The sequence below is a fragment of the Oryzias latipes genome, chromosome 16 (genome assembly GCF_002234675.1).
Source record: "Oryzias latipes chromosome 16, ASM223467v1".
Lineage (NCBI taxonomy): Eukaryota > Metazoa > Chordata > Actinopteri > Beloniformes > Adrianichthyidae > Oryzias > Oryzias latipes.
The window spans coordinates 19,452,041-19,472,960 of NC_019874.2; the positions used below are offsets into that span (position 1 = coordinate 19,452,041).

The window sequence follows — 20,920 nt, forward strand, 5'->3', positions numbered from 1 at the left end:
TACGGGAATTCAGCTGACCTCTTCAGCTCCCGGTCCTGCGCTGCCAGTAAGGATCAGAGCAGCCACTGAGTCCTGACCGGAGATGAAAACAGGAGCAAATACTGCCTTAAAACAGGGCTTTCCCACACAAACCTTCATTTATCAGGCCCAGAAGGTTTTGTTTAGTTTCTAATGATTCATTGCTTTACAGAAAAAACACGATTTTATCATGTTTATTTATCATGTTAATCAATTTGATCATTAAAATAAATTTTATCCATAAAAAGTAAAGCAAAAAAAATAAAATAAAAATAAACCCCAACCATTAAATGACAAAAAATGTGTCTGAGCCGTCTTTTTTTGATTGCATAAACCACATCTTCATAAAGTATCAAATCTGTTTCCCTGGTGATATTTGCAAACCAAACATATACATAAAAAGGTGTTATGAAACTACTTGAAGTCTAAGAGGACAAAAGCCTGCATTGCATACATGGGTGTGACAAGCAGAGGCAAGCGCAAAAAAAAAAGTGCACATCAGTCCTTATGAAATAGGAGACTAGATTAATTTCGCAGCGAGCCCAAATTTGCTCGATTGTCTGGAACTCTTCTGACAGTCCGGTTTATCTGTTACACAAAAGATAAGACGACCTTTAGTGAATTTGCAAAGGTTGAAAGAAAATACATGCACTTCCACTGTTTGAACGTAAGATCAGAAGCAAATCTTTTAATGCAAACAAAGCCAAAGATGACATCCGAGTATTCCCAGGGAGGATAAAAACAAAAGCAGCAAGATGTAAAATGATCATGCTTTTCTTCAGTTATTGCTTTCAGTAAAATCAGTCTAAAGTAAAAGCACTTAAAGCAGAAAAAATGCTTCCAGTAATTGCTTTACTATTTTGTTGTTATGGTTAGTAACCTTGATACATGATACATGCGGTCCAGAACTTCACCTTTTTCATAGTGCATCATATCTGCATCACACCTGTAAATTAACTCTCTATTGTATGATAAATAGTGAGAAGGTGCAACATTGCCCTCTGTGTGTCTTCAGACGTTTCAATCCGTAAAAAAATCAATTTAGTCAACTTTCCATCAATAGCACAAAAAAACCCACAATAATAAATACAGTTTACAATATTCTGGATACACCTGGAAGAAAAATCCCTAATCCAAACTTGGCAAATATCTAAATGAGCTTCATTTACAGTTATGTACATAAGTAAACAGCGGCAGACGGTAAGATCATACATTTACTTAATCATTGTAAACAGATGAAATCCACATAGAGAATGGCTTATGCACTGGCAAGCTTCATATTTATGTTCTGTTAACATTAAATGCACAGTTAGAAGGATCTTGAGGCGTACTTAAGAGGCTAAAGGATTCCATTTTTTTGTGAAAAAGCACTGTTGAACAGTGAACAAAAAAAAAAAAAACTTTGGACATTAAATGCAACCTGCGCACTTCAATTTCCCACTTACAAAGCTCAAAAACACAAAGAAGACAATCATTCAGTGCCAAGAAATGTTTTGCATTTTCTGTGCGTCATTAAAAATGAATAAAGTTACTGTGGCAGCAACCACCAATAGAGTCTAAAAAGCAGAAGGCTCCAGACAGAGGAGAAGTCGTATACAGGCAAGGAAAGTCCTTTAAATGATGCATTTGGAACGCTCATCCTCTTTTCCGCGTTGTTGACGGCCCGGGTGGTCAAGAGTCTGGACCGTGGAGGCCTGTCGTTCTTCTTCTCAACAGAGGGGGGTAATGTGGGCATTGGGCACGTTTCTACAGAAGGGGAGCAGGCGACTTTGAGCCACTGAGTGAAAAGTTCTGACGTTAGGTTGAGGAGTTCCTCTGGAGAGGACCATACTGTGGAGAACTGGGCGAGATCTGTTTCCTCCTGGAACAGCTGCATCATGCAAACAAAACAAAACCCCCAAAAACCCATAATGTTTGTATGAAACATTTGCCTAAATATTCTGGCAAAAATGGAAAAGTGGAGAAACTCCTACCTGTGCGTTTCCATTTTTTTTGATAATTGTGTTTAGTGTGTCCATTAGTTCAACAATTAAGGAGTAATTTACATGCTCCTCCCAGAGATTAGGTAAAAGCTCAGCCCAGGAGTCTTGGAGGACCACTGCAGCAGGGAAAACACAGCACTGCGGGGAGGGGCAGAACAACACAGCGGCCCCAAAGTTAGCATGCATAATACATGACATGACATAAAATGCTCATCTCAGAGTATAACACAATAATGTTTACAATGGTCAACTTTCATACATGCGTTTTTACATTTCTCGGGATAAAAATTCTGTTATAAAAGTTGTATAAGATACTATAATTGGCTTGTAAATGCCATATCATAAACATAAAATAACATTTATTAGATTATAACTGTTTTCTTTTTATGGTTTTTGGATTTATACAAATCGTACTTACTGGATTGGTTTCACAGAGCATGCTTCTGTTGTAATGGTGCTGCACATAGTAATCTCTAGGAAACACTGTTCGCTATAGGAAAGACAGAAAAAAATGAGAATTTAAGCAAAAGATTTGCACTAATAAGACGGTTTTTTTGTCAATAGATTTTTTTATATAATTACTAACATTTCTGAATCAAATATCTAAAATAGGAGCAAAATTAAATCTCCTCAACTTTGGTAATCACTTCAGAGTCCATTCTAAAAGAGGATGACAGTAGAGTAGATGTGTTTTTCCAGAAGAAACTCAAGAACTTACAAATCCAGTTGGATTAGAATCGATTGTCGCCTTTATGTTTTCCACACTAATCTGGTCAAAGTCACATCCACCGCATTGGACCGTCAAAAGTGATAGCAACAGTAAAACTGTTGAAAGCATGAGAGAAGAACAAACACAATCAGATTATTGCTGGAAACTTTCTGTGGTTTGTTACTGCATGCCTAGTAAAGAACATTGCATCATTTCCTCAAGGAGCCGCTTCTGCAGAAAACATCAAAAAAACCTTCATCTTTGGGTAAAAAGATCACAAGTGTGCTAAAACACAAACACCTGCAGAAAACTTCAGAAGTTAATTTTTGAAATTGAATCAGTGATGAGGAGGAAAAAGCCGCTTTTATTTTCTGTCTCACCTGATAGTGACATCCTTTTATCTTTCTAAGAAATGACAGTTCTCCATTTCTCTTGTTAAGTGCAGTCCCTCTGCAGACGGGTGTCTTGTGTCGGTCCGTTAAAGGCAAAGTTTCCTCCTCTGTGGTTTGCTCAGGTTTCTGACAGAAGCACACGTCTGCCTCTTCTTTCCCCCCCCCCACTTGATGTTCACATCTCTAAAGCATTTTGCTTTTATGGTTTCCTTTGGTACTTTCCAAGTGAAGCCTTATGCATCAACTCATGCCACCATGATCGCCGTCACTTTGGGTTTTCCCACTAGTCCCTGCAAAGACTTTTCTTTTTTCTTCTCCTACTTTCTCTATTTTGTCCTCCTTCGTTCCCTCGTTGTGCTGTTGGCCCAGGATTTTCCTAAATGTGAACTAGTCCTCTGTTGCTTGGGTAATGAATAAAGGTGGCGCAGACGCTGGACCCCTCCTCCCTGCCTCTGGTCACTCCGTGGATCCTTGCAGACTCGGGCTCTGCTCAAAGTGAAAGTGGATTGCCTGTCTGCTCCCTCTAAGTCCTGGCTCCTCCCACCGCCACACGTTTTACCTCACTATTGACTGACCGGGCTCCCTCCCCCCCATGCTCCCCACATTCCCTGACACCCCCACCCCATCCTCCCAAATCAGGGCTGAGGAGGCTTAGTCATGCAGTGGGAGCGTATGTTTTTCATTTGAATTCTCCCCCACACCTCTGCGCCTGTGAATCCTCTGGTCCTTAGCCCTCCGGGCTCATTCAGCCTAATCACAGCTATTTTTCTTTAAATAGACAGTGAATCGCATTCCTTCCCAAGCATGATTGCCACATTGCAAAGTCAGAACTTGCAAGTCATGCATGTGAGAGCTCCCATTTAGTCACTTGTGTTTAAAAAACAAAAAAAAAAAACTCAGCTTGGTGTGATGGCGATACCAAGAACTGACATCCGCTGTCATCGTTTCATCATTAACACCTTGTCCTGCTCCCTCAGGTTATGACAAGCATCATTTGGATTTCAGCAAAGTGCAAAGAAAGGGGTTAACAACTAATGACAGGAAGGACGAAGACAGTCGCTGTGCCAAAGACAAATTGTTCTTCTGAAAGTTCACGTCCAGCCATCTCTGCCGAGGAGGAAAAAGGAAGCCAGAGAATCCAGGCGGCCCTGCAGCCAACAACATAGGTCCCCTAAGTGTAATCAAAGTGAAAAACCTTGACCCGTACCATACCAGACAAATATGGATTTGTTTCTTTTCTCTGCTCATGCATAACTTACATATGTGACAGATGTTTTTAGAGACTTCTAAGTCATTCAACACGGCAAATAAAGTCCAGATTTCAGCCACAAGAGAGAAAGCAAAACATGAAGACTATTAGTCAACACATTCCTTCTAAAGAGAAAGATAGTCAACCAATTTTAGAAACTCCAATTTATCTCCTAATTTGGAATAAAAATTTGGTTTCTTTTCACTAGTACTTGCATATATGTAGATTTAAAAAAAAAAAAAAAAAACCTCGACAGAATAAAAGCCACATGCTGTCTGCAAACTTTAGAAAATCAACAGGCTTCAATAAGTTGTATGAAGAAACGAACCCCCCCTGAGATTAAGACTGCAAAATCCTGCCGATGTGGTGCTGAAGCCAGGCCTTGTTGTGCAACCGTTTAGCAGAAAAACTGAAAAGTGTTGTCTTACAACACTTGGGACTTGCTGGCCGATGGCCAGTTCAACAATTGAGCTTCTGGACAAACAGCCCCTCCTTCTGCACCCCCCTTCCCAGTATGTATTCCTCTGGTTCACCACAAGATGGAGCCAGCTGTGGAGTTACACCCACTCACCATGTGATGATTTATTTCAGCTGAAAATGTCAGAATGACTACACAGAAGTGCAAATTGCTGTAGTAATAAGTTACATTTTGCATTAAGAAATTCCCTGTGATACAAAAAAATGCTTATATATTATTTAAAATTCCTCAGCATGGTAATGTGTGCAGAGTGAGCACAATAGATTTATTCCTTAAAAAGACAATAGATGAGCAAATTCCTTCATTCACAGTCCTCTAGTTCCCTTTCATTCCAGCTAAAGGTGCTGAACAGTAACAAAGAAAAGACTTATGCATGCTTCGTTTAGCATTTAGATGTTGCTTTCACTTTTCCTTTTTTTTCTGAGCTCCCCGTTTTTCGCCCCTTCACCGGCTCCTCCTCCTCCTCTCTTTGTCACTGGCTGAGGCTCCTCTCCCCTCCTCGTACTGCTGTCATTAAATGGCTCTTGTAGAGTTTACTGAGTCCTGTCATCCAGTACTTGAGCAGTCTGACGTTCTCCTCCTCGCCGGGCCCCGTGGCGCCGAGAACAGCCAGAACCCTCTGGGTGTCCTCCCTCCCTCGGCCGTCCACTTTGGAGAACTTGAACAGCACTTTGACCTTACTGAAAGAGAGAAAATTCACAATAGGGTTCACTAAAGAGCAGGGGGGAAAAAATCTGTCTTTAACTGACACCAAGTCTGCCTCAGTAGGACTCACTTCATCCACTCCTCCTTCAAACAAAGCAGGCAGTGAGACACGACGTCCACAGACAAGTTCTCGTTTGACAGGGCGGCCTCCAGCTTGTTTAATAAAGTTGGACCTGAGAGGAAAAAAGAAACACATTTCTGTTTACAGAACAGGTTTGGATTAAAGCTGGGACAGCGATGAAGCCAACCACCTAATAGGTAGTTTCTAACGGGAATTTAAACCTTGTTATTTTATTATGTAATTCGAAAAAGGTGTTTTGTTTTAATGAAATGCTGCGGTGAAGTCCCACTAAAAAATGAAAACATAAAACCAAAGACATACTGTATTTTTTTCTCTGCTGGGCACAACAGGCATTATAAGCTTCTCTTCAAGCTCATAATTTATAGCAGCGCTTCAGTGAAAAAGTATAGGATTACAAAACAAAACAAGCCCGGAAGCCTCAGCAGTCATCTGCATTTCCCATCTCTGCTGTTTTCAAGCTACACATATAACCCAATTAATATTTATTTATAAGAGTTTCTAAAAGAATAGAACATTTAGAATCTTTCAGAGCAGCTGGGACATGAATTCTTCCTCCCAAAACGCATCAGTGACCACATATGTGCAAGCATTATTGCCGGTGTGAGCACTCACCTCTGTCTGTTGGCTGTGTGCTGGCACTGCTGATGCTGAAGTGATTGAAAGCGGAGATGTCATCTTCGCCTGCAGCAGACGTGGCATGGCTCCTCTCTGAGGTCACGTCCACCAGCACAGAAAACTCTTAGGGAAGGTAAAAAAGTAAAAGAGTAAAACAAAAAGATCCCAGAAAATTCCTCCAAAGCAAAATCGAACAATATGTGGGTGTGGGGTTTCCCGGCGACACGAGGAGATGTGGTACCTGAGGAGCTGACGTGTGCTGGAATGGGAACATCGGGGCTGAGACCCAGGAAGTTGCATTTGTAGGCCTCCTCATACCGATCGCTGTACGCCACCGAGCGCACACAGCCGACTGGCAGCAACGTCTAGAAGAACCACAGACAGACATTAAAATCAGTTTGATGTCTTATGCCATTTTAAAAGCATTCCAAAATTCAAAAACTTGTTTCGTTTTCTAGGTCATAATTGCAGTAGTTCTGAGTTGTGGGATGTAGCAAGGTCACCCCACTTCCCGTCGCCCATCTGGTTACATGTTATCCTGCTAGCTTATGGCCCCTCACAACCCCAACCTAACGTTACCGATGCAACAAAAATGGGAAGCCATATTGCAGCTATCCAGTCATACAGTTTCGAGCCAAATAGTAGCTTGGATGAGGAAAATGAAGACACAAACGTGGATCTATCTGTCTGCAAGTGGATGCATCAGAATGGAGCTTGTGACCCGTCCAATGTAGCTTTTTTTAAATACAAGCTTTTTCAAGCGGCATTTAGTTCATCTGCTCCTGATTCACAACGATTTAAATAAAGAAATACTTAGAAATGCAATTTTAAGTTTATTTCTCCTTGTAGTTGTCCTCCAACATCAGACACATGCCAGAAAAACATGTTAAAAACACAAAAAACATGATTTTCATCAGAGTGAGTTTTTAAGCACTGCTGTTCATGTTGTACCCGAATGGAGGGTGTTTGGCTGTTCCATCCTCTCTACCACTAAAGAAAGAACAGCATCATAACACAGGCAGGACAAAAGGCTTGCTAATTCAACACTGAGCACAAATCCAACAGTATAGCAAAATGGAAATAAAGATCTTAAGAGGGGAATCAAACTGAGCAGATATGAGCCTGTCATCTTTTCTCTTAAGCTTTTTGTTAAGAAAAAACTACGAGATGCCAAACCTTCCGCTTCTATATTGGGATGGGGCAGTTAGACAGACGTGTTCCCTAAAGGAACTGAAGAGTTGCAATACTTAACTTACCATGTTAAGAGAATATGAGGCAGGAAAAAAAGTTCAGAGCTCTGGTGAAAAGGTCGAATGATGTTGATAAAAGGAATTATTTTAAAGTGCAGGAAAATACGAGTGATTTTCCATTTCCTCGTTTTCATAATTTGTTTCATTTTAAATAAATGTAGATTCAGTTTTTGTTTTTTATACTACTAGATACAATAAATAATAAAACATGACCATTTAATTACCATCAAACTGGAGGCTAATGTATCTTTTCATTTGTGTTGAACTTTGTTTTTAACAAAAACATTAGCTTAAAATTCATAAAAGTAAGTGGAAAAAACAGATTTTTTTTAAAAGATGTGACTATGACTCAACTGCATTATCACCTAGCTGAATGAATGAGGGACCTTGGTTTTAATCAGTTTTATTTGCATTAAAATATAAAATAATATTTCAGGGCAGAAAGGGGTTGGGCACCTTTAGGACAGTAAAGGCTGACTGGATGAGCACAGGGTCTGCTCCTCTCCAAATGACCTGATTTCCCATGAGCACATGCCACGCTAGCTGTCGAAAGTCAGCCGCCCCTAAAACCTGTAAAGAAAAAAAAGCACCAACTTATGGATACAATACGGAAGAACTCCATTTTTCTATACTTCCTTCTGTTTTATATGTGATGGCTGCAATATGTAGAGGACTTTACCTGTCTTAAATGCCTAAGTGACCTAAACTTTGGACCAGGTAGCTGCTCTAGCTTTGAATCGTCACACAGGAAGTCGAGGCCCAGCTGGCTTGCCGAGTGGTAAAGCTGCGACTCGGATCCACCTCCTTCTGCTCCCTCCCAGCAGCTCATTTCTTCTTGCTCTTTAAAGATGACATCAAGAGAGACGTTCCAAATATGTTTAAAGTTGAAGGAAACGGTTACTAAGGGATTTTTCACGTCACCTTTACACTTTTCATGTGATTTGCACAAGATTCAACTTGTTCTTCAACATGACATCATCTCATCTCTTGGGCATGACTAACTGCAACAGCTGACTTTGAGTAAAATACAGCTTTAAATCATTTAAGGCAAAAACATTTACTTAAATAAAAAATCCAACTGGTATCTCTACTACTATCTACTAAAGTACCTGTACATCCCAAAAACCACAGGATAAGAAAGAAGTCCTCCTGAGAAAAGTTATTTTTTTAGTCACAGTACTTCCTTCATATTTATCCCTAATCACCGGCACTGTTATTCCTTAAAAGACTTTACCCACCTCTGAAGAGTGCAATCTCCTCAAACCAACTATAGAAATGACTGTTTAGACATAAATATTAAAGTAGAAGGATAAAACAGATAAGGAAACAGATAAAAGACTATCTTAAAAGGAAGGTATTTTATTAACTCTTTGGAACGTAGGGCCTAAATCTCAGTTTTTGTCTACTTTCGAATTTGCCTTTGTATTTTCAATTTGAAAGACTATTTGATTGCTTGTCTAACCTCAGCTATGTGGCACTAACTTTATTTAGTCATTTTTCCATGTTTTAAGTCACACACTAGACAGGAAATCATACAAAAATGGAAAATTCCATCTGGAAAAAAGTGCTTACATTTGCTGTGGAAACCTCAAAAATGTTCAATGAAACTGTTTTTAGAAATTAAAATGAAACTTTGAAGTGTAATTTTAAAACAAATTACAACAAATGTTGTTAAAAATAAGAAAACAGCAGAGAAAATCAAAAGTTGTGCTGCATAAGAAGCTTATTTAAGCTGTCAAGTAAGATGAGTCACTAGTTCATCACAAGGTTTTGTCTTGGGTGGATTAATTCTGAACCTGACAGATGCATACCACTAGATTTGCTCTGTGTTTGATATTAGGTTGTGGAATTCAAATTCCTTGTTTCCTAAGGTCTGGGTCTAGACTCGGGTACTTTCCTGTAAATCCTTTAATCGCACTTTAACTCCTCACCATAAATATGCAAACCCTCTCTGGAAAGGAAGTGGATTCAAGTACAAAGGTGCAGTGTTTTTTTTTTGTTTTGTTTTTTTCTGGTCAAAGACTGTGACCCAGTGATTCTCAAAACGAATTTCCGACCAATGATACAAAACAGCTGCAAACTGCACAATCTTATAAATTCATCTAATGTCAAGAAACCTAATTTCTCCTGTGGACAAAAAAAATATTTATCCTTTTTTATTAGGTAGATTTGTTTTAATGCCTACCCAGCTCACAAATAACATTACACTGCAAAAACGCAAAATCTTACCAAGTATTACTGTCTAGTATTTATTTTGAAGATCTTATTACACTAGATCAGGGGTCATTAACATGAGCCAAATGTGGCTCTTTAATCCCTATTTTGTGGCTTTTTGGCTTTGAAGAAAAACGGTTACAATTTATATAAATAAAGAGTTTTAGTTCTTGTTGATTTGTTTTGGTTATTTTGGTCACTTAGGTTTAGATTTTTAATACATGTCCAGGTGCTGCTCAGAGACAATGTTCTTAAATTATATAAAGTCCAACTGCATTTACATATATAGATTTGTAAAAACAATTGGATTCTACGTCATTATCATGTATTGAATAGTGAAATGAAATAAACAGGATGAAGGTATACCACAGTCATAATAACAGAAAGCACCATGTTTGACTTGACTTTCTTGCATTTTAATTTAAGTAAATCTGCTGCAGCAGGGGGGGTTGTCATTTTATTTTGAAAGGACTTTTTAATGTGCAGCTGTCAAAAGTAAAGTGATGTAATTCTATTCTTGTACATAATTAAATCTAATTTCATAGATAAATGGCTTAATGGGCACAAAAAACATAAATAAAGTTTATTTTTGTAAAACAGTGGGACTTCTCGGTGGGTTTTGGTCAGTTTGAAGTTGGACCAAATGTCTCTTTAACCCTTAAAGGTTGCAGACCCCTGAACTAAATAAAAGACCCAATTTGTTTTAAGGCAATACATTTTGAATATCTTGTTGAGTAAGTTGATCTCGAAAACATCTCGTTTTTATATGAATATCATTAATAAAACACATTTTTTCCTCTTTATATAATATTTTTCAGTTGAAGTTTTATTTGTCTGGTGAGTGGTTTTGTTTCATATGTGTTTTTTAAATAATCCTTAATACAAATGGATCTTAAAATGTGTAATTCTAGTCTTATTTCAGGATGATTTGTTGGACTGTTGCTTGACATAAGACATATTTGGGGGGGAAGAAAAGTGTACAAATATACCTACTTTATAGGTATAAAACTTTTTTTTAAGAAAATCAGGCTTAGTTCAAGACCTAATATTTCCCATTTTAAGAGCAATAAACCTAAATATGAGTATTTATAGCTAAAGTCATCATTTAATTAGTCTTAAAAAGGGCGGGAGATCAAAACTTTTTTGAGAAATCTTACCAAGACAAATTCTACTAGTTCCATAGGCAGATTTTTTTCTTTTATAACAAGGGAAAGGCATCCTATATTTTATATATTTCTTATTTGTTTTAAGAAGGAAATCTTCTAGTGTGATCAGACACAAACAGTTTTGTAGCCCTGGACGTCATGCTTACCTGTTCGTCTTTCTATAAGCACCAGTGTGTCCTCTGTGGGGGCACCTTCAAGAAGCTTCTCCGTCAGTCGGCTCCCACAGGCTTTTAGCAACCTGCAGAAAGAAGGGTGTGAAGACCCAAATCATTATTGACAGCTGAGAAGCTACAAATCAGCCTAAAGGGGAGTAATGACAGAGTGACGCCGGGTCAACTGTCTCACCAGCTAAAAGAAGAGTGCAGGCTGGCCCAGAGATTGGGATGCTGTGTGAGAGAGGTCAGTGATCGGGCGGCGTTCCCACTTCTTTGGTGTGGAAAGACTGCGGGGGAAAATGCATTGTTGATCCGCATGGCTCGATGAGGGCAAACCCCCTGCTCACTGTCAAATACCTAATAAAAGAAAAATGTGTTCGGTCAATTAAGCTCAATACAGAATCAACAAAGGGGTTGTTTGTTTTTGTGGCCTACTTTTAGAGCTGTGCTCTGCAGGCTGTGTATGGTGAGCTTTAGGTGACGTAACAGGAAAGGCCAAGAATTGATGAGGTAGATCCTGTCCATGGCTACAATAACGATGCTGTACCAACGCTGGAATCCTCTGGCCAGGCTGTCTTTAATAAAAAAGGTGTGCGAAAACACAAACCCCTGTTGCTCGTCTCCAAAAAATATCGGTCCTTCACGTCCAGGACACACCTGAGGCAAAAACAGAGAAAACTGGGTCGGAAATTAGGGCCAAAAATGAGAGCAGACATCGTTTAAGCAAAGTTTACCTCACAGCTGAGGCTGCGTACACAGGCTTGGCGCACCATGCTAAAAAGCTGCGGCTGCCTGGGATGCTGATGGCTCAGAAATCGAATTCCTGTTTCATCATCGAAGCTCACAAAGCCAGGGTGAGATGCAGGCAGAGATCTGCATCCCTAAGAAGGTGTTAAAGAAAAAGAAAAAAACAGAAAATGACATGTGGGAAATGGATTACCAGCCGATAAGTTCTCTTTAGAGACCCACTCCAATGAAAATTATGTTTCTGTTGTTTTTAACGTGTGTTTGTGCCATTTTTCTGATGATAGAATGTATAAAGAAAATTAAGCTTCAAATTGCCTCTCTGCGTATTTCTGTATTCGTCTTCAGTCTTTGCTTTCCTCGTCCAAACTGTACGGCTGGTTAGCTCCAATATTGGTCGGCATTTTGTTGCACAGGGAATGTTAGAATGGGGGTCAATTACAGGGGCCGTAAACAAGTAAACAAACAGGCTTGCATGCAGGCTTACTACCAACCCCCCCCCCCCAACAGCACAATCATAATTAAAAGGCCACTGGGAACGTTTTGAAAATAGATGATCGGAGTGGGACTTTAAGGTCCAGGTGCCAAGAGCGTGATAAACTGACCTCACACATCTCTCCTCTAGGTGTAGTAGAGCTGTTGGCCCTCATGGTGAGACCTTCACCCTCACGGTCCCCATCTCTATCTCTGTCTCCTGGCACCGGGGTACCAGTCTGGGAGGACGGGTCTGGGGATGGGGGATGCAGGGCTTCTGTGCAGAAGAGGGTCCGGGGGCCATGGAGCTCACAGAAGTGACACAGAGCTACCAGCGCATTCATCTGAAATGGAGAACACACGAATCCATCAATAATTTAACATTCATTGCCGTTTTGACTACAAACAGATATTTACAGGTAGACTGTATGTCTCCTAACAGTTTGTGACGTTACAAGTCAATCATAGAGAGTTCTTCTTACCTTCAGCGGAGTCGAGCTAAATGCTGCTCAAAACGACTTTTATGGAACAGCCATGGCTTTTTAGTTTAAAAATACAAAAAACATGTTTCGGGTCGTTTTTTTAAACTAAAAAACTCACCAATAAGTCAACAAGTTACGCTTTTCGTTTGTCACCGGGAACTGCTAGCAAACAACAACAGAAGGGTCACATGACGCGGAGTCACGCGCTCGAGCAGAAATGATGCGTCTAAGCAAGTTTTATGTTCATTGGCACTCTTGGACCTCAAATTCTTGACGTTTGAAAATGTAAATAAATTCTCCAATTATTTTTCTTTAAAAATTTACGATTACATTCCTGAAATCAAGAATCATTTAGTCAAAAATAAGACTAGTCGATTGAACACTAACTACATTACCCATAGGTCCACTCGAGACTGAGGTCAAAGTACATTTGAGTTGGAAGTCTGCATTTTCTTACTAGTCTGCTTAAATGTCAAAATATGTGACCGTGGTTTTGATTTTTGAGTGCGTTTAAGTATATCTGCTTTTTGTAAAAACAATAATATTTCTAAAATTGTTTATTTTTAATCGCCAAAAACTAGACACTTCCGTGTGTTCCCACACACAGTAAAGAAAACCGGGTGTGTCCAGTTTATTTTTACTGACCAGTCAAAGGTAAAACTACCTCAACGAGGCAACAGGGCCCTTCATTTGTGACCATGGCGTCCCGTGGGACAGGGGCTCCCACGTTTTCACCTGAGGGCCAGGTAGATGGTGGCGGGACCCTCACAGAACCAACCAATAACCCAACTGTTGGAACAGCTGACACCCAGAAGCCCACTGATGTCGATGGTAACACCATATTTTTATGTGTTTTTAACATGTATGTACTTATTGCTGTTAATCTAATTGGTTAATCTAAATTGGTATGTTGTTCAAATCTAATTAGGATTTTAGGGGAATCAAACTCCATGCCAGATTATTATTAGTATTATTTTTTAGAAGCTATCAGCGTTCAAGTCATCAATAGCAGTGTTTCTGGGAAGGAATTTGTTCTGACAGCGTGTTTGTGTGAGCCTCTGGCCCTTTAAAAGGGAGCAGAATGCAGTGGACCCCCAGCCCCTCACTTCCTGCAGTGTTCATGTCCTGGAAACATGTCTGGGTTTTTAGCAAGTGAGTCAGGACTGAAGACTCCCACCTCCAGAGACTCCCACCTCCAGAGACGGAAAGGAATCGGTGTCTGCTCCCACTCCCACCCCTACTCCCCAACCTTAAGTCACAAGGAAATTTCCTCAGAACAGACAAACCTCCCTGCTGCTTTCAGTAAACTGTAATATCAGAAGGGAGTTTAATAACTTCAGCGTCGGGGAGAGTCAGCTTTCCCATTATTGTACGGGGGATTAGGTTATTACCACCTGTTGTTTACTCTCTGATTAGTGCACTGGAGATGAATTATGAGGTCCATGTCTATGGAAGGGTTAGAACAATCAAATATAATATCATTTATGTCAGGGCGAGGAATGCAGAGGAGCAGATTTAATCATTTGTGACGCACAGACTGATCTTTGTGTGGATGCCAAGAGCAACAATAATGACCATATGAGTTTTCAAATGAAAAATCTGATCAGTTCGTTTTTTAGTCTTGACTGCATATGTTTTCCTGTTATCTTTGCTGTGATTTGCAGACTTGGCAGAGCTGAAAAGCGATGGAGTCAAAGTGTGCCAGTTTTTCCAAAGTGGAAAATGTCGCTTTGGCCACAAATGTCGCTCCTTCCACAGGTCCGATAACCTTTATCTGTCTTTATAAAATACTATTTTTAAAGTACATATGTTTTATGTTCTGAATATCATGGTTATAAAAGCCATTTACAGATTTAAATACTACTGTTGAAATGTGTCTGCTCTATATCTTAATTTATGTGGTTCGACTCATCTGAAAGCAAGTTTTTCCCTTTTGAATTATTTCTTTTTAATGCCTTTGCCCTTATTTTTCAGTGAACCCCCACTCCACGTTTCAGCACCCATGTCCCCTGAAATCGATGACAAACAGAATGAACAAAAAACGGAAAAGCTCAAGAAGAAAAAAGGGGCAAAGCAGAAAAACAGTGAAGAAGTTGGTAGGGGCCTTCATTTTTTTATCCTAAATTTTTAGCATTCTCTCCTCTTTTTTTTTAATTTCTGAAAAACTACTCTTTTGCAGAGGTGACCAAAAAGCCACGTATGCGCACAGCAGATGACGTGATTTCTCGCATTTTGTGGGACTCGTCAGTGGATGCATCGGAGTTTGTTGTGGGGTATGTGGATCGCTTCCTTGGGGTCCTGGAGCGTCCTTTCTGTGACTTCAACTGGGACGCCAACCCCTGTGACTGCGATTACTCAGTTGAGCTGGCCTTGCCGAGACACAGGATCCAGTACTTCAGCTACAGAGGGAAACGCGTCTGGGACCGCCACAGCAGGACCGACAGGGTCTTTGGCTCCACAGGTCAATCTTTGGCTCCCCCCTTTGGAAAAGAAGAGGAAGTAAACGGTGAGTGAAGATCACAACTCTGTATGTACATCTGACAGAGATACGATGGTTGATTGGAGCCGTTTGCTTTAGCTGAAGAAAGCCCGGACCACCAAGAACAACCACAAGACAGTTGCGAAGCCGAACAGGAGCAGCCAACGACTGGCAGTGGACAGGACGAAAGAAAAACAGAAGACGGTGATCATATGAGGAGCACTGATGTGGAGGAGCTGAATGAGAGGATTTCCAGCCTCGTGTCCACACACTGTGAGGAAAACACTTCCCGAGGAGAGCAGGCGTGTCCTGGAACATGTGCTGTTGAGGATGCTCCAAACGGGTCAGTAGTTTGATCTTTTACTTGGAGAAGAGAAAACTTACTGTGCAACAATTTAATAAGATTTCCAGATTTACGGTTTCTATCCTCATCTCAATGTGTCTGAAACTGTAAATTAGAAGCATACATCAGTGGAGAACAGAGGGTCCTCCACTTTAAATCAGATCCTTCATATTGGACTGGATGAATATGCTGCTGTTTTAATATATATTTATGGGATGTCTGACCTGTAGCTGCAACCTCACTGGCTGGGAAAGAAAGTTTCAAATGCAACATGTACCTTTCTGCATTTGTCAGGAGCTCTTTGACCAGTTTGTCCCAAACACATGTAACTGGTATCTTATGTAAGAAGAGAACGGTTATTAACAACGTTCAAGTGGAATTCAAATAATTTAGATGTTATTTACATTTCTATTTGGAACACAGTTGTCTTCATTGATTCCATTTAACCAATTTAATTATAGAATCCAGGCTTTAAAAGAGCAGCAGCCGTCAAAAGGAGAAAAAGAAGAAGAAGAGGGTCAGGAGACCAATTTGGAAGAGTGGGCGGAAAGTTGGGAATGCAAAGAAGACGCTCAGGTGTGTACGGCAAAACAAACCCGATCAGAAATGCTTTCTGTTTGGATTAATCACGCTTTTCTTTGTTTTCATTCAAATAGAGTTATCCAAGAAATTTTTATATGAGCAAAGGCGCACCATCGCCTCTAGAGCAGAGGGTGGAGAAGGGTGGCGTGCGCCCACCTAAAAAACGACCCACCCACTTCATTTGCTTCCGAGCCAACACTCCCGCCGTCCTCTCCTGTTTCCAGCAGCTGCGGGAGGAGCTCGTTGCCCTTTTACCCTCCTCCGCCCCTCACTGGCAGGCCGCGTCCACGCTTCACGTTACCCTCTGCCTCCTCAACCTGCACAGCCCGGCTGAGGTGGAATCTGCCAAGGAGATTCTCCGCCACTTTTCCCGTCTGGATCGCAACCCGCCTGTTGCTGTGACCTTTCCAGTGAAGCTGAAGGATTTCAACGGGCGAGTGCTGTACCTGAGCCCCCAGCCCCAGCTGCACCTGCAGCAGCTGAACGGCGGTCTGCAGGAGGCGTACAGGCAGAAGGGCTGGCTCCACAGGGACTCCTACAACCCACGGTACCATCTCACTCTGGCCAAGTTTCACGACGTCAAGCGGGAGAGGATTTTTGACGGGGTGGGGGACCTGAAGGCAGGGAAGGGTTTGAACTTTGGCCGTCTGCCTGTGAACACCTTACACCTGTGTGCCATGAGCACCTCTGAAGCTGATGGTTTTTATGACACCCTGTGCACAGTGACCCTTCGATAATCACGCACAGATATTGCAAGTGACGCACATGCTGACACCGAATGCTGGTTTACAATCTAAGGTTTTACTAATGACCTTATTTATGGTTTTAATTGCCTTTACCTTAAAAGTTTATGTAGTTTCATAAAATCGCCCTGTAAGCAATCTAAAGTGGTATCTTGATTGGACTGGGCTTTTATTTAGATTTTAAAGGGTATAATCCTTTTATTGCTTTTTAAATGCATTTTAGACTTTTATTAAAACAAATTAAATTAAAAAGCTTTGTCCAACCTTAAAGGCCGACTCCAATCATCCTCTGATCTATTTTCAAGCATTCACAGTGTTCTCTTAATTACGATTGTCATTTTTAGCCTGTCATTTCTAGGACATAGTTTCTGCAGAGCGGCAGGAGTTTTTGTCTCTGTTGCCATGGAGCGATCCCACCCTCCTTCCCCTCCCTGCTCCGGAGGAGCTCTCTGTTTACTTGGTCTCCCGCTAGCTTACAGCCCAATGTAACATTATCAGAATCAGAATCAGAATCAGAATCAGAATCTTTTATTATCATTCTGCAGAGCACAATGAAATTTTTTCCAGCAACTCTCGATATAAAAAAGGTAGAATAAAATAAAATAAGAATAAGGAGCTATATAAGGCATAAATACTTAAATACTGTACAGTAGAGTGGGGTGAATATTGCACGAGTGGGTATTCCACATTAGAATGGATATTGCACATACAGCATGAATATTGCACACAGTTTAAAATAGAGTCAGAGCATTGTCAGCTGTGTGCTGACAGGGGTTAGTGGGTTATGTTAAGTCTGGGGGGAGGGGGCGGTTTCGTTGACCCAGTTGTGTGATGTGTGGGGGGGGTGGGGGGTGGATGGACCTCACTGCTCTTGGGAAGAAGCTGTTCCTCAGTCTGTTAGTGTGAGTTCTGATGCTCCTGTATCTCTTCCCAGAGGGAAGAGGTACAAACAGGTTATGTCCTGGGTGGGTGGGGTCTGCAACAATACGACCAGCCTTCCGTCGGACCCGGCTGTCATACACTGAGTCGAGTTGTGGGAGAGGTCCTCCCACAATCTCCTGTGCGGTTTTCACCACCCGGGCCAAGTCCTTCCTGTCCTGAGCGGTGCAGCTCCCGTACCACACCGTAGCACTCAGACAGAGGATGCTCTCTATGGTTGCCTTGTAGAAGTTCCCCAGAAGTTGTGATGAAAGTCCAGTCCTTTTAAGCTTCCTGAGAAAGAAGAGTCTCTGCTGAGCCTTCTTCACCAGGTGGGATGTGTGCAGCGACCAGGTGAGGTCAGATGTGATGTGGATTCCCAGGAACTTGATGTGGTCCACCTGCTCCACCTCCTCCCCGTTAATGAGGAGGGGGGTGTGTGCCACCTTTCTAGTCCTTCTAAAATCCACAATGATCTCTTTGGTCTTGGAGGTGTTCAGGATGAGGTTGTTGTCAGCACACCATCCTGTCAGGTGCTGAACTTCCTCTCTGTAGTGAGTCTCATCATTGTTGGATATGAGACCTACTACGGTGGTGTCGTCGGCGAACTTTAAAACCAGATTTGTGGAATGAATAGCGGAGCAGTCGTGGGTGAACAGAGTGAAGAGGGCGGGGCTGAGGACACACCCCTGTGGTGTTCCTGTGCTCAGGATCAGAGTGGATGATGTTGAGTCCCCGATTCTCACCACTTGGGGCCTGTTGGTGAGAAAGTCTTTGATCCAGAGGCACAGGGAGGCAGGCAGACCCAGGTTGTGGAGCTTCAGTGTCAGCTTGTCCGGGATCACTGTGTTGAAGGCTGAACTGAAGTCCACAAATAACATCCTGACATAGGTGTCAGGATGCTCCAGGTGGGACAGGGTAGCATGCAGGGCTAGTGATACTGCGTCCTCTGTCGATCGGTTCTCCCTGTAAGCGAACTGATGACTGTCCAGAGTAGCAGGGATGATGTCCTTGATGTGGTTCAGGATGATCCTCTCAAAGCACTTCATGATCACCGGTGTCAGAGCGACCGGCCGGTAATCATTGAGGCACGAGACGGATGATTTTTTTGGCACCGGCACGATGATGGAGGACTTGAGGCACACGGGAACATCGCTTATCGCTGTAACAAAAAGCGCGAGCAGTTATTGAGCCATCCAGTCTTACAGTTTTGAGCCAACTCAGAGGAGGAGGAAGACGAAGACTCACATTGATCTTCTTCTCTCGCCTGTTATTCCTGGTTGGGACATAGGCCGCAAACAAGAGCTCTCCAGGCAGACCGGTCTTGGGGGAGATCTTCCTGTCTGTCCCCACTTTTTCCCCATGCTATTGGCCCCTGCTTCCAGATCTCGGCGCCCCCTCCTTGTCTTTTTCCTTGGAGAATCCATGTCAGGGCCTGCCTTGAAGTGCTGGATGCAGGTTTTCTTTGGGTGTGGCCAATCCATCGCCATAGTCTTTTGAAGACGTCTTCCTCTACTGGTTGGTGCTCCGTCCTCTCCCATAACTCTTGGTTGCTGATGGTGTTGGGTCAGTGCACCTTAAGGATTCTTCTGAGAACAGGTGTTAATGAAGGTCTGGAGTTTCTTCATTAGCTTAGCAGTAGTCCTCCATGACTGAGCACCATAGAGTAGTGTGGGTTTTACCATGGTGTTAAAGATCCTCATCTTGATCTTGAGTCAGATGTGCTGCTCCCCAAAACGACAAGAGAACATGTTAAAAACCTTATTTTCCATCGGACTGGGTCTTTAAGGTTACATTTTCAATAATATTTCCTGAATTTGTGACTTTTTTGCAAACTTGATGTGAAATTAGGGGTAGCTTTTATAACATTTGATCATTTTTAGACTCTTTGCTGCCTGCCTTTAAAAAAAACCCAGATATTTAAAAATTGTGTGGCATACTTGAGGAACCATATTAATAACATATCCAGCTTTGGGTTTATGTTGATGGCTTATCTAAGCTCGAAGATGAAACAAAAAAACAAATTTTGTCATTTCTTTTTTAAACGGCTTAAGTCAAAAAGCTTATTTTACAGAGAGAGCTTTTTCCTACAATGTTTTCCTCTCTTGAAAGTACCTTTGCCACTGAGAGTCTTTACAAAAATTGAGAGCTAGAGGTGTAACGACTCATTTAACAATTCAATTCCTATAATACTTTTTGGTTAATAATACGATTCATAGTCGATTTTGGTTCATTTTGAACGATTTAGTTTCATAGTGTTCAGCCCACTGTTGTTTTTTCACATCAAAAAAGTTCAAAGGGAACATCATTTGAACATTCTAGCACAATGTATGTCTTTGCAAAATTCAAAGTGTTTCCACTGTAATCAGTTTTTACTGTTTTCCGTTGTGATGCACTTGGTCGTTTTTACATTAAAGTAAAGTAAACCTACCATTCCTCAATCCAAATGGTATTTTCCAATGTGGATATGATTGATTTATTTCATTTTGAAATGATTTTATAGGTGATTTGATTAACAACTTGCCTCAGACAGATCAGTCTTAGGAATATAAATCCATTAATTGATTAAGTCGATTCATCGTTACACCCCTATTAGCTACGGTAATTTGTTTTTTGGTTTTGTCAGAGACTGTGATAAAAGTTCTTGTAATTTCTGGATTTCCTTGCTTTATATAAATGCTGTATGGGGCTGTGACCCTCTGAAATGATCGCTTTGCTTTTAAAAACGTCATGTTCACTGCTGGCCTTGGAGAATAAATATGAAAGTGGCTTCTTTAAATGCTGTCAGTGTGGTGGTGTTCCATGGGGGAAGTGGTGATGCCGCGGCTCTAAAAGGCTCTCTGGGTTGCAGAACGTTCACGTCCGCCTTCATCTGCATTTCTTCTTGCAGATGCACACATACACCAAGAGTGATGCACTATATGATTCAGGGCTCTGCTGTTTGCTCCCTCGCTGGCATTATTTCCCTTCCCCCACTCTCTTTCAGTGACACAGAAAAACCAACGCCGCCCCCTCCCTCTGTCCCCTTTCTCCCACAGAAGACAAACACTCTACACTCTTGTTTTTTCTCCCCCCCCCCCCCCCCCTTCTTCGTTCCTCACTGTGTCTTTCATTTGCATTTCCCAGCCCAGTTGCTCAGA

At 41.5% G+C, this 20,920-nt stretch overlaps 3 protein-coding genes across 4 annotated transcripts; 1 reads left to right on the plus strand and 2 right to left on the minus strand.

The window, feature by feature from the left end:
• Positions 1–196: 196 nt before the first annotated feature.
• LOC110016677 lies at positions 197–3,616 on the minus strand. The gene is made up of 5 exons (XM_023964540.1): positions 3,090–3,616; positions 2,719–2,825; positions 2,419–2,490; positions 1,992–2,138; positions 197–1,888 (listed from the first exon to the last, which is right to left on the minus strand). Exons 1-5 carry the CDS (start codon positions 3,100–3,102, stop codon positions 1,547–1,549), a joined length of 681 nt encoding a protein of 226 aa, XP_023820308.1. The 5' UTR covers positions 3,103–3,616; the 3' UTR covers positions 197–1,546.
• Positions 3,617–4,902: 1,286 nt separating this feature from the next.
• On the minus strand, positions 4,903–12,903 carry flcn (folliculin). Of its 2 annotated transcripts, none has more exons than XM_011485363.3 (12): positions 12,834–12,903; positions 12,365–12,577; positions 11,750–11,896; positions 11,451–11,672; positions 11,206–11,372; positions 11,007–11,098; positions 8,160–8,320; positions 7,937–8,050; positions 6,472–6,595; positions 6,228–6,353; positions 5,604–5,706; positions 4,903–5,508 (listed from the first exon to the last, which is right to left on the minus strand). In XM_011485363.3, the coding sequence occupies exons 2-12, from the start codon at positions 12,575–12,577 to the stop codon at positions 5,301–5,303; spliced, it is 1,677 nt and encodes a 558-aa protein (XP_011483665.1). In that variant the 5' UTR covers positions 12,834–12,903; the 3' UTR covers positions 4,903–5,300. The 2 variants fall into 2 exon arrangements, with proteins under 2 accessions (XP_011483665.1, XP_004077982.1); XM_004077934.2 differs by having other exon boundaries at positions 12,716–12,895.
• A 228-nt stretch (positions 12,904–13,131) lies between these two features.
• leng9 (leukocyte receptor cluster member 9) lies at positions 13,132–17,144 on the plus strand. The gene is made up of 7 exons (XM_004078176.4): positions 13,132–13,546; positions 14,380–14,473; positions 14,690–14,811; positions 14,895–15,221; positions 15,294–15,537; positions 15,999–16,113; positions 16,194–17,144. Exons 1-7 carry the CDS (start codon positions 13,414–13,416, stop codon positions 16,854–16,856), a joined length of 1,698 nt encoding a protein of 565 aa, XP_004078224.1. The 5' UTR covers positions 13,132–13,413; the 3' UTR covers positions 16,857–17,144.
• The last annotated feature ends 3,776 nt before the right edge of the window (positions 17,145–20,920 follow it).